Source organism: Rhinoderma darwinii, chromosome 6 (assembly GCF_050947455.1).
Source record: "Rhinoderma darwinii isolate aRhiDar2 chromosome 6, aRhiDar2.hap1, whole genome shotgun sequence".
NCBI lineage: Eukaryota > Metazoa > Chordata > Amphibia > Anura > Rhinodermatidae > Rhinoderma > Rhinoderma darwinii.
The window spans coordinates 64,280,272-64,296,262 of NC_134692.1; the positions used below are offsets into that span (position 1 = coordinate 64,280,272).

The 15,991-nt window shown below is 43.4% G+C and overlaps 1 protein-coding gene across 1 annotated transcript in view; it reads left to right on the top strand.

Annotated features, from left to right (window-relative positions):
- The window catches only part of LOC142656348 (carboxypeptidase O-like), a 54,632-nt gene extending 51,099 nt beyond the window's left edge, over positions 1-3,533 (top strand). Inside the window, exon 11 of the mRNA XM_075831254.1 lies at positions 3,265-3,533. Coding sequence (XP_075687369.1) covers positions 3,265-3,533 — 269 coding nt within the window. The remainder of the gene's footprint in view (positions 1-3,264) is intronic.
- The last annotated feature ends 12,458 nt before the right edge of the window (positions 3,534-15,991 follow it).

The window sequence follows — 15,991 nt, forward strand, 5'->3', positions numbered from 1 at the left end:
TATACAGGGGTGGGCTATATCTACAGGGGGCTATATACTATATAGCCCCCCCTGTAGCTATAGCCCACCCCTGTATATGGTGCTCTATAGACAGCCCACTCCAGTATATAGCCCCCTGTAGATATAGTCGCCCAGTATATAGCCCAGCCCTGTAGATATAGCCCCCCTGTAGATATATTCCCCCTGTATATAGCCCACCCCTGTATATAGCCCCCACTCTGTAGATATAGCCCCCCTGTAGATATAGCCCCACTCTGTAGATATAGCCCCCTATAGATATATTCCCCCTCTGTAGATATAGCCCCCTGTAGATATATTCCCCCTCTGTAGATATAGCCCCCCTGTAGATATATTCCCCCTCTGTAGATATAGCCCCCCTGTAGATATATTCCCCCTCTGTAGATATAGCCCCCCTGTAGATATATTCCCCCTCTGTAAATATAGCCCCCCTGTAGATATATTCCCCCTCTGTAGATATATTCCCCCTCTGTAGATATAGCCCCCCTGTAGATATATTCCCCCTCTGTAGATATATTCCCCCTCTGTAGATATAGCCCCCCTGTAGATATATTCCCCCTCTGTAGATATAGCCCCCCTGTAGATATATTCCCCCTCTGTAGATATAGCCCCCCTGTAGATATATTCCCCCTTTGTAGATATAGCCCCCCTGTAGATATATTCCCCCTCTGTAGATATAGCCCCCCTGTAGATATATTCCCCCTCTGTAGATATAGCCCCTCTGTAGATATATTCCCCCTCTGTTGATATATTCCCTCTGTAGATATATTCCCCCTCTGTAGATATATTCCCCCTCTGTAGATATATTCCCCCTCTGTAGATATAGCCCCCCTGTAGATATAGTCCCCCTGTATATAGCCCAGCCCTGTAGATATAGTTCCCCTGTAGATAGACACCCCCCGTAGACAAAGTCCCCCCCGTGTAGACAAAGTCCCCCCTCCCCTCGCAGATACAGCCACACTTCTATTACATTTTAAAAAAAAAAAAAATATTCAAACTCACCTTATTCCCGCTCCCACGCCGTCCGGCAGCCATGGAGACCTGCTCTCTTCTGCGCAGGTCTCCAGGGGGTTGAACGCAGCGTCTATGAAAGGCGCTGATTGGCTGGGCAGGATGACTTTCCCTGCCAGTCAGTCAGCGCCTTTCATCGACGGAAGTGTCACTGGTACAAAAGGTACCAGTCGCTTCATTCGTGGAGAGGCGCTGAATGGCCGGGCACGGAACGTACCCGGTCATTCATTGCTTCTAATTGTACCTGTGTCCTTGCGACACAGGTACAATTATAGTGCAGGAGGTGGGGGCGCTGGCGCCCCCCTCTGAACTGTGCCCGGGGCACGTGCCCCGCCTGCCCCCCCCTAGCTACGCCCCTGAAGTGGCTGTTGTTTTGCAGACATTTCTGCAACTAAAAATATGTTCCATGTACATGAATGGGCTTGTTTCTGCAACATGTGAATGTATTTATGCAAACCCCATTCACGGAATGCGACATTGCATACATTTCTGCAACAAATCTGCCGTGTGTGAACATTCTTTTTTGCAGACAACAAATGCCTTTCATCTGAATGTGGTTGTCTCTGCAGCATGCACAAAATCTGCAACAAGTGTAGCAACGTTCTCTCTTGCTTTTTCAGCTGGACCATGTACGAACAGATGAAATTACATCCTTGTTGGAGGGATTTTCCCATGAAAGTGCTTTATGACATACTAGTAAAGAGAACAGTCCAGTTTTGGTTTCTGCTGCCATTGGAGTTTAATAGGTTGATCTGTATTGAAATGTATAGGGGTTAGTTCACACGTTGCGTAAATACTGTGGTTTTTCCGCAACGTAAATCGTTGCGGAAAATCCACAGCAAATATAGTAGCAGTAAAGTGGATGAAATAAAACAAATCTCATCCCCACGCTGCGTAAACACGGAGCGGGAAAATAAAACGCTCAGAAATTGACCTGCAGTGCAGAATTGTATTCGCGTAAACTAAGGGCATGACCAGACGTGGCGTATTTCTGCAGACACTGTCCGCATCAATACCGCACATAATCTGCGTTGCAGATTCCATCGCGCCTTTGCCTAAAATGTGCAGGAAATTGATGCGGATTAGCTGTTGCGTATTCAGGTGAAGAGTACTTCCTGCTGTCTTTTAAAACATTTCATCTCAGTCTGGCTATAGACCTCAAAACACATAGGTCCAGCCAGAATGAAGAAATATGCTGTTCGTAAAACCAATACGCAACGCAACACACATAACATCTGCGGATTTAATTGCGGAATTTTGAATCTGCATTGAAGTCAATGGAGAAATTCCGCAATAAGTCTGTAATAAGTCCACTACACGTCCGCAACAGCCAGTGTATGCTGCGGACACCAAATTCCGCACCGCAGCCTATGGTCCGCAGCGGAGTTTTCCGCCACGTGTGCACGAACCTAACTAAAAAAGTGTAGAAACCAATGGAGAAAATGTCCACTGCGGATTTCCTCAGCGGACTGGCCGCAGCGGTATTCCAGAGCAATTCCGCCACGTCTAGCCATGCCCTAATTGTTGCAGGTTTTCCCCATTCAATTAAATGGGAGGTGAAACCCGCAAGAAATAGCAGTTGTTGTGTTTTTTTGCGGCGGGTTCGCAATGATCCCGCCGCAAAAAACGCAACTCAGGAAAAAAAAAATCTCATACTTACCTAGAAGTCTGTGTTCCTCCCTCCAGTGTGGCCTCCTGGGATGACGTTTGATCCCATGTGACCACTGCAGCCAATCACAGGCTGTAGTGGCAGTCACATGGGATGAAACATCATCCCAAGAGGCCGGCCTGGATGACGTCAGAGGGCCGGCCTCCTGGGATGACATTTCATTCCATGTGACTGCTTCTGCAGTCAATCACAGTCTGTAGCAGTCCCCTGGGATGAAACGTCATCCCAGGAGGCCGTCCTGCCAGCAGGTCGGCTAAGTGCTGCAGATTTTCACAGCGGACATTCCGGGCGAAAAACTGCACCACAGTCTGGTGTGCTTTTTCGCCCAAAATTCCCTGCGGCGCACAGGGCGGATATGCTGCATGTTTTTACGTATCGTATCCGCCCCATGTGAACTCTGCCTAGGAGTTAAGGAATGTGCCAAATGCTCTCCGCCACCAATATATATGTTTTGACTGTTCTTTTGGCATGTCATAAAATTATTTTGTGGAAGTACTACTGTTTGTAAAGGAAAAAGTAAAGTATAATGCTTGCTTCCTTAATATATTTTTTATTGTTTTAAACAGATAGTAACTCTGGTTCCTCACGGGATTGGGCTACAGATCTAGGAATTCCTTTTTCATACACCTTTGAGCTAAGAGATAATGGAACTTTTGGATTTATTCTTCCTGAAGACCAGATCCAACCTACATGTGAAGAGGCTACAGCTGGGATTCTATCCATTGTCAACTATCTAAATGAAAAACATTTTAATAGTGCATCAAGTATTTTCTCTGGTACTTTGTGGATTAATCTGGGCTTTTCAATAGTCATTGGCACATACTATTCGTTATAGTTATATATTAATAACAACTTAGATGCTGTCAATGGACATTGAAGGCAAAACAAAAAACTGTAAATGACTTTTTCTGATTCCTTGACTTACTGTTTCCAACCAAAAACTATCAAAGATCCCCAAAAAAAGAAACAAAAGCATTGTGTATTTATTTATTGCTCAAGCAGTTTATATGAAGGCATGGGCGTAGCTAGAGGGGATTCAGAGGACCAGTTGCACCCAGGCCTTGGTGACTAAAGGCACTGCCACATAACAAAACATCAGCATTGGCAAAAATGGCACGATAGGTAGGGGGCACCGATACAGATTTTATATTTGGAACCAGGAGCTTCAAGTTATGCCTCAGATCCTAGGATTCTAGCATGTAATAAAAATATACCTAATAAATGCAATAATGCTGGATCTGCAGATGGAAGTAGAGCTGCAAGAAAAAGTAAGTTAACCCAAGTCACAATTATAGACAAACTTAATGAAATGGTGCATTCTGTATGATAAATTTGGCGCATCTAGCTAGACATGTTAGACTTCTCTTCCTCATACAACCTCTTGGTGGGCTTAGTTTATTCCAGTTTTTGGTGCACAGCATCACGTTTTAAGTCACACCACTTTCCCTCTAATTGTCGAAAATGTTAATAAATGAGGCGTCCAGCATGTATGCCAGAATCAGCTCAGTTTAAACCAGAATTCTGGTGCATTTTCAATAGTAAGGGCTTGTCCATACATAATGGAATTGCTGAGTATTTCCGTCGGGAATTGTGATCGGAAAATACGCAGCAGAATACAGTAGCAGTAAAGTGGGTCAGATTTAACAAATCTCATCCACATGCTTCAAAAAAATTCAGAGCAGAAAATCACCTGAAGTGCGTATTTTTTGTACTGAAACATGTAAATTCCTGCTGTGGAAAGTGGACTGAATTGCTGCGTTTTTCAGAGAAGATGTCACCATGAAAAAAAGGCAGCAAAATCTGCATCGTTTTCTGCATTAAAAAACACAGTAGATGGTGCTTTGGGTCATTGTCTTGTTTTATCACCCAATGTCTTTTTAGCTGCTGCCCTTACATTCTCCTGTAAAATGTTTTTTATACACACACACACACACACACACACACACACACACACACACACACACACACACACACACACACACACACACACTATATTGACAAAAGTATTGGGACAACTACACATTACACATACAGGAGCTTTTATGACACCCCATTCTAAATCCATAGGCATTAATATACAGTTGTCGTCCCCCCCCCCCCCCCAGCCCCCTTGCAGCTGAAACTGATTTTACTCTCCTGGAAAGGCTTTCTACAAGATTTTGGAGTGTGTCTGTGGGAATTTTTGCCCATTCATCTAGAAGAGCATTTGTGAAGGCAGACACTGATGTTGGACGAGAGTGCTGGCTCGCAATCTCAGTTCTAGTTCATCCCAAAGATGTTTGATAGGGTTCAGGTCAGGGATCAGTGAGGGCCAGTCAATTTCTAACACACCAAACTCACTCAACCATGCCTTTATGGACATTACTTTGTGCACTGGGGCAGAGTCACGCTGGAATAGAAAAGAGATGAACCCCAAACTTCACACAAAGTAAGAAGCATACAATTGTCCTAAATGTCTTGATTTCTCTTCACTGGAACTAGGGGGCCTAGGCCAACACCTCAGTCAGGCAGGTAATGTTCTCCCGGCATTTTCCAAACACAGATTCGTTCATCAGACTGCCAGATAGAGGAGCGTGATTCGTCACTCCACAGAACACGTTTCCACTGCTCCGGAGTCCAGTGGCACCGAGCTTTACACCAATCCATCTGACGCTTGTCATTTTTTTTCCAATGTAAGGCTTGCATGCAGCTGCTCGAACATGGAAACCTATGCCATGAAGCTCCAGCCGCACACAGTTTTGTGATACTTGAAAATTGGGAGGTATGTTAATGCCAAAGGAGGTTTGGAACTCTGCAGTTATTGAGTCAGAAGGTCATTGGTGACTTTTATACACTATGCGTCTCAGCACTCGGGGACCCTGCTCTGTAACTTTACATGGACTGCCACCTAGTGTCTGAGTTGCTGTGGTTCCTATACGCTTCCACTTTGCAATAACACCACACACAGTTGATCATAGAATATCTAGGAGGGAAGAAATTTCACAAACTGACTTGTTACAATGGTGGCGTCCTATTACAGTACCACACTGAAATTCAGCGAGCTCTTTTGAATGACCCCTTTTTTCATAAATGTCAGTAAAGTAAAGGCAGACTGCGTGGCTAGGCGCTTGATTTTATACCCCTGTGGCAATGGGACTGAATGAAAAATGATTAAGAGGTGTGTCCCAATACTCACAGTTTATGTGTATGTATATGTACATACATATATACATATATATTCTTTATTAATAATTTAAAAAAATTCATCATCACATATTACCAGAGACAATGGTAAATGATCTATAACAATCATCTTAAATGTTTTATTTTTCTATACACCCCCACCCACAATAAAAAAAAAAAGGTAGAAGGAAAGAATAAACATTTTTAGCTTTCTCCTCCCAATATCCATTTAAATAAAACACCAATTTCATATAATTCTTGCACCAGGGATCCCAAATCAGTATAAATTCAGAAGTTTTATTTTTCTTCTGTACAACATTTTTTTGTATGCCTGTTGACATATTTTATCCACATCACTAGGGTCGGCACACATATTGCTATCCAATTTTTAGCAGTATAGCAATTTACCTACCGCCTAGGTTTCTTTTTTTCAATTACTCATCGGTGAAATTGCCCCAAGAACACAGGTTTTGGGAAAAGGTGGCAACTTTGTCTGATAAGTCTTAGCAACACTATCGACTATTGCCTCACAAAATTTTCAGTATCATAAAGAAATCCCAGAGGAGATGTAGGTCATCTGCATCTTTCTCCTCACATATGGAATTTGGAAGTTAAGCCTTTAAGTGATGACATATTTTTTATATAATCAAACAAGAGGTTTTGTCCGATTACAATATAAATCTCCAATCCTTAGCTCTACAAGCATGGACTAGTTGTAATTACAAAAATCTACCATTTAAACCTAGCTTATATTTTCTATCCAGCATATCATAATCTGTCATACCCTCTGTCTCTACTATTTAACCAAGATTACATATATCACATTCCTCCCAGTTTTAATAATTTTCAATTTTATTTAGTTTCATGGGATAAATGTTTCTCCAGATTGGTGTAAAGTTAAAATCCACATTCCATAATTTTCTGTCTGACAACCAAACTCTGTGCATCATATTCAATGTTGAATATTTGTTTAGAGAAGACCCCCATTTCAAGTAACTGAAAGACTTTATGCATTGGCCAAATCATGTTATACATTGGTAGTCTTTTTCTGTTCACGTGTATCCTGTCCCACCCAATGTGCTTGTGATAGGAAGATATGTAGTACCCAATATAGATCTGGAACTGCTGAATCTCCATGGTCAATTGGATGTTGAAGGTACTCTAACTTCATTCGGGGGTTGCCTCCCTCTTCATATTAATTCTAAACAACCCCATAACTATACATAAAATAATTTTGTAGGGATCCATATTGGAGAATTGTCAATTACATGTAGAATTTGGGTCAGGAAGCACAATTTAATTAATACTATTCTTCCTGCTATAGGTAATCTTAATTTCTTCCAAATCTCTTTGTTACTCACCGTGTCTATCAAAGTGACAATATTTAATTTGGCAAAGTCTTTTATCTTCTCTGACATATTTAACTGATTGACCTGGTAGGGATACTTGTAATTGTCCAGGAATACATTGTTCCAGATCATCCACAGGTATACACATTGATTTGTTCCAATTAATCCCAAAACCAGAGTAGGACTCCTGCAGAAATATCTTGACCCAGTTAAGAAAATTTGTACCAAATCCAATCTCCATCATTGTCTCCCACAAGAACTCCCATTCGACTGTATCAAAAGCCTTGCATGAATCCAAGGCTAGATTAACTCCCCCTACCTGGATTGGATGCGTCAATCTAGAGATTCATGTATGGCCTTCTGAGATTATCTGCGGTACACTTGATCAGAGTGTATTTTTCAGTGAATAACTTTTGAAGCAGTGGCGTAACTACCGCTATAGCAGCCGTAGCTACGCCGGTCGCGCTTGTGCGCATGCGTGACCAGCGCTCCTTTCATTTGTAGTGAGCTGCGCAGACGCCGGAAGTCACAGGTTAGTCATGGAGAACTTCGGGGGACTTTCAGTCCCCCGTTCTCGCTATCGCTGCCAGCGATCACACATGTATCCCCTATCCTGTGGAGAGGGGATACATGTCCTTTGTCTTTTCACACTGTAGGTCGCATTTTTTTGGGGGGTTGGGGACGCTGTATGCCGTTCCCTACAGGGGGGGCTGTATAGCGTTCCCTACAGGGGGGGTTTATGGCGTTCCCTACGGGGGGGCTGTATGGCGTTCCCTACAGGCGGGGCTGTATAGCGTTCCCTACAGGGGGGAGCTGTATGGAGTTCCCTACAGGGGGGGCTGTATAGCGTTCCCTACAGGGGGGCTGTATGGCGTTCCCTACAGGGGGGGCTATATGGCATTCCCTACAGGGGGGCTGTAAGGCATTCACTACAGGGGGGGCTGTATGGCGTTCCCTACAGGGGGGGCTGTATGGCGTTCCCTACAGGGGGGGCTGTATGGCGTTCCCTACAGGGGGGGCTGTATGGTGTTCCCTATAGGGGGGACTGTATGGCGTTCCCTACAGACCCCCCTGTAGGGAACGCCATACAGACCCCCTGTAGATAACGCCATACAGACCCCCTGTAGATAACACCATACAGACCCCCTGTAGATAACGCCATACAGTCCCCCCTGTAGATAACGCCATACAGTCCCCCCTGTAGATAACGCCATACATCCCCCCTGTGGATAGCGCCATACAGCCCCCTGTAGATAGCGCCATACAGCCCCCCTGTGGATAGCGCCATACAGCCCCCCTGTAGATAGCGCCATACAGCCCCCTCTGTAGATAACGCCATACAGCCCCCCTGTAGATAACGACATACAACCCCCTGTAGATAACGACATACAACCCCCTGTAGATAGTGCCATACAGCCCCCGCTGTAGATAACGCCATACAGCCCCCTCTGTAGATAACGCCATACAGTCCCCCTGTGGATAGCGCCATACAGTCCCCCTGTAGATAACACCATATAGCCCCCCTGTAGATAACGCCATACAGCCCCCTTTGTAGATATCTACAGAGGGGGCTGTATGGCGTTATCTACAGGGGGGACTGTATGGCGCTATCTACAGAGGGGGCTGTATGGCGTTATCTACAGGGGAGACTGTATGGCGTTATCTACAGAGGGGGCTGTATGGCGCTATCTACAAAGGGGGCTGTATGGCGTTATCTACAGGGGGGGCTGTAAAAAATGCACTATCTACAAGGGGGGGTTGTGTGACACCCAGGGGAGGGGGGCCCCAGTCAAAAGTTTGCTATGGGGCCCAGTCTTTCCTAGTTACGCCCCTGTTTTGAAGCCTATACTTCCAATCTCATCTCCTAATTTGAAACACCTTTTGCCAATTAGCTCTTGGAGAAATCATTAACACAGAGGTTCACTTACTTTTTTCTCTGCATGTTTACTCAATGTACTCAATAAAAGACATTGTCCACAGGCCTCTTTCCATCCAGCAATATCCTACTACCTCATGTACAGAGGTTCATCCTGTCCCGTTGATGAGTACGGATGTAGCCATCTTTATCTTGACTCTGATAACTTGCTGCAGCGTGATATTACACAACAAAAGCCATTGAAAAGTCATTGAAAAAGTCAAGATAAGGGATCTTGCCACTGTGTATTTAATTAGTTGAAAGTCAAGATAAAGACGGCTACATCTGTATGGCACAACGTCATGGCCAGACCCTTTATTTAGAAAAAAACATCTGTCTGAGCCACAGTATTTGTGTGACACAATGGTGCCATGCGTTTAAACACATGGGACATGAAAAACCAAAGTAGGTATGACAAGAACACATTCGCACTCGTGTTCTATCAAAAAATGACAACATACTATTTGAAGCCATCAAAAAACATAGACGATAGTATTCCTTGAGGACCTCTGCTGTAATAGTATGGTGCACGCTGGAAGCCGCTGCCGACCTGCACTGTACTACTATAGTGCCGACAATAACTGTCACTGTGCGAAAACACATAGCTACAGAACCATGGTGGCAGCTTTCAGCGACAGCTTACCATCTCTGTTACCAGGCAAGGATCTGGTGAATTTGGAGGCCAAGTCAACACTTTAAACCCTTTGTCATGTTCCTTAAATCATTTCTAAATAATTTTTCAATGTGGCAAGGAGCAATATCCTGCTGAAATAGGCCATTGACATTAGGCAATACCGTTGCCATGTAGACTGTGGCGTAGCTATAGGCGTCGCAGCGGTCGCAGTTGCAACCATGCCCCATAGCCAGGGGGCCCAGAGGCCCCCCCATACCACACTGTTCAGTGCAGCTAAGTCCCTAACTTGGCCAGAGGGACCAACAGCGGTGGACTGTTGGGGGGACCAAGAGCAGAGGAAGTCTGCCAGGGGACCGAGAGCAGAAGATTGCAGGACGTGGGTAGACTCTCTCATAACTCTCAGAAATTACCGCGGGGGGGGGGGGGGGCTGAGTCAGTGACGTTCGGACAATTCATGGCCAATCAAACGTTACTGACTCCGTCCCCTGTCACTGACTCCACCCGGTCTGCACTTTCTTGGAGTCAGAAGAGCCTGCCCACGTCTCGCTCACGTTTCTGAAAACGCTACCGTGGGGGGGGGGCTCCAGGGGTGTCCGACTGCTATGGGACAATAGCTGGCCAGCATGTGGGCGGCTGTGTTGTCCATGAGAGCTTGTGAGGAAGGGGTACATGATGTATATGATGTCCCTGTGCGCTAACCCGGTTGGCCAGAGCGTAGGGAGGTGGGACAATCAAGGGGCGCTTGCTCCACCTCCTATTCATTGTTGTGACTGGAGAGGGTCTGCTGTAGTCCTGACCTGCATGGCCCGCAATTTAATGGTAAGGAACTAGGAAGAACATAAGTTGCTGCTTAAAGGGTCCAAAGATTAAAAGTTATCTCCTAACCACAGGATAGGTGATAACATGCTTATCTGTGGGGGTCCGACCACTGGGACCCCCACTGATCATGAGAACTTGGGTCCCATTACTCCGAATGAATGCAGCAACAGGTCCCACTTGCGCCCTGCAGTTCTATTCACTGGCTATGGGATTGCCAGAGATAGCCGAGTAAAGCACTCAGCTATCTCCGGCAGTGCCATAGAAAATGAATGGAGCAGTGGGACCCCAGTGGTTGGACCCCACCGATCAGCATGTTATCACCTATTCTGTGGTTAGGAGATAACTTTTAATCATGGGACAGCCCCTTTAACCCTTTCATAACTAATCCATTTTTTGTGTTTTCGGTTTTCACTCATCGTCTTCCAAGATCAACCCTGCAGACAGTTATCTTATACAGTATAAGATTACTGTCTGCTGGGGCCGTGTATCTTAGCCTAACATGAGGCAGGCTTAGATACAGGGTCCAACAGACAGTATTACACATGGGAATTTTTTATTTCAATAAAATATTTTTTTTATGTCTTTTTATGTATTTTCTTTTAAACTTTATTACTACCGCCTTAGTATTGGCCGCTGGCTGATTTACAACGTCTATTACTAAGACAGGGCTTAGTGTTAGCTGGTGAAAAGGCTAACACTAACCCCCATTATTCCCCCAGTACCAACCACCACCAGGTGTGCCAGGAAGAGCCGGGTACGATCCAGTACCTGACCCCATTTTTCATAACCAGCCAGATACAACATAGCAGCAGCAGACCAGCAATACCAGGGTAGGAAGGGTCAATGTTTCTTGCCTTTCCCAGCCTAAGAGATAGATGCAGGTCCCAGTAGTGATTCCTGCATCTATCAGACATTTATAGCATATCATGGGGATATACCATGAATTTATGAGATGAGATTCAAAAACCCATTTAATTACTGCAATATTTCTTATAAGCAAATAACAGTGAGGTTCTTGGCACACAGTTCAATCAAATTTGATAAAATTGTGTGAGCCCACCTTCCCCGACAAGGCAGCCTCATTCAGATGGGTACAAGAAACGGCATGTGCAGCAGTGCTAACCAGTGTTTGCCCGACTTAAAAAATATTATTTTTTTTAAGGAAAAGCTGTACAAACTTTGCTAACAGCAACAGATTCTTGTTAAAAATCCAACATATTAAAATTCTGCTTTAAAAACATGTTTTAACATTAAATAATAACTACACTTTGATCAAACTTTTGAAATGTCATAGACACATACCAGAAGTGGGTCTGGGTGCGGAGACCACCACCGCTAAAACAAAGGAGCAGCTCTCCCTGTCAGGCTGAAGACGGCTTACATAGAACGTCTATGAGAGGCTTCAGCCTGACAATGAGCGCTGCTCACAGCCGAAAGATGCAAACTCTCAGCTAAGTACTTCTGCACCTTCGTTTCAGCAACAGTGGCGGTCTCATTTACAAAATTAATGTACTTTAGGCAGCAAAGGGGTTGTCCAGGACTCTAAAAAAGTGTTGTTTTTTTAAGAAGCATCACGTCGGTCCACGGGCTGCGTCTGGTATTGCAGTTCAGCACTTTCACTTAAATGAGGATGAACTGAAATATGAGACAGCCCATGGACAGAGCTCTTAGCATATTTCCTTGAGGCTGGTGTCACAGCTTTTTGTCACAGTTTTTTGAGTCAAACACAGAAGTGAATCCTAAAAGACGGAAAAGTATAAAGAAAAAATTGATATGTCTCTCTTTTGTATGCACGCCTGTGTTTGGCTAGAAAAATTGCTCAAAAACGGCCAGAAAAAAAAAAGTGACATCAGCCTAACACAATATATAAATCATCCCCATCCTATCTAGTACAGTGTTATAAATAAGACAATTTACTACTCCCCAATTGTAAACTACACCAAAGGGACAAGTTCAATTCTATGCCCACTGGGCAGCCAGCACACAGGAGATACAGGTGGAAGGAGCCTGGAATCTACTCACACCACATAGAGGGGTCAGGTTCTTCACGTCACCTAAAGAAAAAAGTTAATACATTAATACAGCTACTTTTCAACACATTAGTAAGTTCCTAACCTGCCCCACTTCATGATTTACTTACATAGCAGCATCCACTTCTATTGCACCATGCCAATTAAGTATGAGCCCATCCCCCAAAATGACATTCCAATTGAAAAAAGTGATCTTGACCTACCCCACTCTGTTTAATACTACACTGTCTACACATCTACTCACCAGTTGTAAACTACACCAAAGGGACAAGTTCAATTTTATGCCTGCTGGTGACGACGGAGTGGTGCAAGCATCAAATGCATGGCTGAAGTCTTGGTGTAGAGGAGAAGGATTTGGGTTCCTAGAGCACTGGGCTGACTTTTCATTGGGGTACAAACTGTATTCTGCAGATGATTTGCACCTAAATGGAAGGGGGTCCGCTGTGCTGGGGGAGAGAATTCTAGCTGGGGTGGCGGAGTATTTAAACTAGGGCTGAGGAGGGAGGTCAATGTAGAAAAAAAAGGGGTAGCCAGGTTAGAGAGGGGTCAGACTATATTGGTGGGGGGAGAAACAGAATGTGGGGAGAGGACTAGACAACAAGATAAGGAGATCCTTTCGTTACAAAACATCAGTGTAAATAAAAAGGACCGATTAATGTCAAATCACATTTCTGATAATAAAAGTGAAAAACTGACAGGCAAGTTAAAGTGTATGTTCACAAATGCCAGAAGTCTAGCAAGCAAAATGGGGGAGCTGGAGGCCTTGATACTGGAAGAAAATATAGATATAGTTGGTGTTGCTGAAACATGGCTGGACTCTTCACATGACTGGGCTGTAAATCTACAGGGTTTTACACTTTTTCGTAAACACAGGACAAATAGGAAAGGTGGTGGTGTATGTCTGTATGTGAGAAGTGATATGAAGGCGAGTGTGAAAGAGACAATAGTGGGTGAAGACTGTGAGGAGGTTGAAACCTTGTGGGTGGAACTAGAAAGGGAGGTAAACACTGAAAAAATTACTTTTGGTGTAATCTATAGACCCCCCAATATAACTGAGGAGATGGAAGGTCAGCTATATAAACAGATGGAGCGGGCTGCACAGGCGGGTACTGTAGTGATAATGGGAGATTTTAATTTCCGGGATATTAATTGGTGTCATGGTTCGGCTTCAACTGCAAAGGGGAGACATTTCCTCAACCTGTTGCAGGAAAATTTTATGGGCCAGTTTGTGGAAGACCCGACTAGAGGTGAAGCTCTGTTGGATCTGGTCATTTCTAATAATGATATACACTGAAGACACAAAGGAGCATACTAGCCAAAATTAAAAAGTAAATTTTATTAAACATATATAAACATGTATGAAAGATAAAAAGGTACAGAGCTGGACATAAGGACTCTGAAAAGTTTCACTAAAACACAGAAAGCAACAATCTCTCTATATTGCAAAAAATGAAGGGTAGTATGCAATACACAAGTTAGAGTGGACGGACAAATGTATTCATGGTGCCAGTCATATACATCAACATTGTAGGACAGCAATAGTATGCGTAAGTTAAAGGAAGTAACATGTCATAAAGCACAGATGATGCATGACCTATAGACACGCAAGAGTCTGAAAAAGGTATAAGGACTATCAGTCATATCAGATGAAAGAGACACCCCTTGAGGAAGCACATCGCGAAACGCGCGTTGGGGTTTTTCAACTGACATTAGCTCGACTCTCTGCATCTATTGATCACTATGGGTAAGTTGCTGTAATAGTGGGTGGACTTCTGGCTTAAGTTGGCAACAGTCTTTGCATCTCTTTCATCTGATATGACTGATAGTCCTTATACCTTTTTCAGACTCTTGCGTGTCTATAGGTCATGCATCATCTGTGCTTTATGACATGTTACTTCCTTTAACTTACGCATACTATTGCTGTCCTACAATGTTGATGTATATGACTGGCACCATGAATACATTTGTCCGTCCACTCTAACTTGTGTATTGCATACTACCCTTCATTTTTTGCAATATAGAGAGATTGTTGCTTTCTGTGTTTTAGTGAAACTTTTCAGAGTCCTTATGTCCAGCTCTGTACCTTTTTATCTTTCATACATGTTTATATATGTTTAATAAAATTTACTTTTTAATTTTGGCTAGTATGCTCCTTTGTGTCTTCAGTGTATATCATTATATACGGGAGTTGCCCTCTTCCTTAATAGGGTAGTATGCTATACCTTAAGCATCCAGCCCCACACGTGCTATTTGAGCTGGTTTGTGTGTTTATAATTTTTTTTTCATTTCTAATAATGCAGATCTTGTTGGGAATGTCAATGTTCGTGAAAACCTCGGTAACAGTGATCACAATATAGTTACATTTTACCTATACTGTGAAAAACAAACGCAGGCTGGGAGGGCAAAAACATTTAATTTTAAGAAAGCCAATTTCCCCAGGATGAGGGCTGCAATTCAGGATATAGACTGGGAAGAACTAATGTCAAATAATGGAACAAATGATAAATGGGAGATTTTCAAATCTACTTTGAGTTATTATAGTGCAAAATTTATTCCTACAGGTAATAAGTATAAACGACTCAAATTAAACCCCACATGGCTTACACCTTCTGTGAAAGGGGCAATACATGACAAAAAAAGGGCATTTAAAAAATACAAATCTGAGGGTACAGCTGTAGCCTTTGTAAAATATAAAGAGCTTAATAAAATCTGTAAAAATTTAATAAAATTAGCAAAAATACAAAATGAAAGGCAGGTGGCCAGGGATAGTAAAACAAATCCCAAAAAATTCTTCAAGCATATAAATGCAAAAAAGCCAAGGTCTGAACATGTAGGACCCCTAGATAATGGTAATGGGGAGTTGATCACAGGGGATCAAGAGAAGGCAGAGTTACTAAATGGGTTCTTTAGCTCTGTATATACAACAGAAGAAAGAGCAGCTGATGTAGCCGGTGCCAGTGCTGTTAATATATCAGTTGATATACTGAATTGGATGAATGTAGAGATGGTCCAAGCTAAATTAAATAAAATAAATGTGCACAAGGCCCCGGGACCAGATGGGTTACACCCTAGAATTCTTAAAGAGCTTAGTTCAGTTATTTCTGTCCCCCTTTTCATAATATTCAGAGAATCTCTAGTGACTGGTATAGTGCCAAGGGACTGGCGCAGGGCAAATGTGGTGCCTATTTTCAAAAAGGGCTCTAGGTCTTCCCCAGGTAATTATAGACCAGTAAGCTTAACATCCATCGTGGGGAAAATGTTTGAGGGGCTATTGAGGGACTATATACAGGATTATGTGACAATAAATAGCATTATAAGTGACAGCCAGCACGGTTTTACTAAGGACAGAAGTTGTCAAACTAACCTAATCTGTTTTTATGAAGA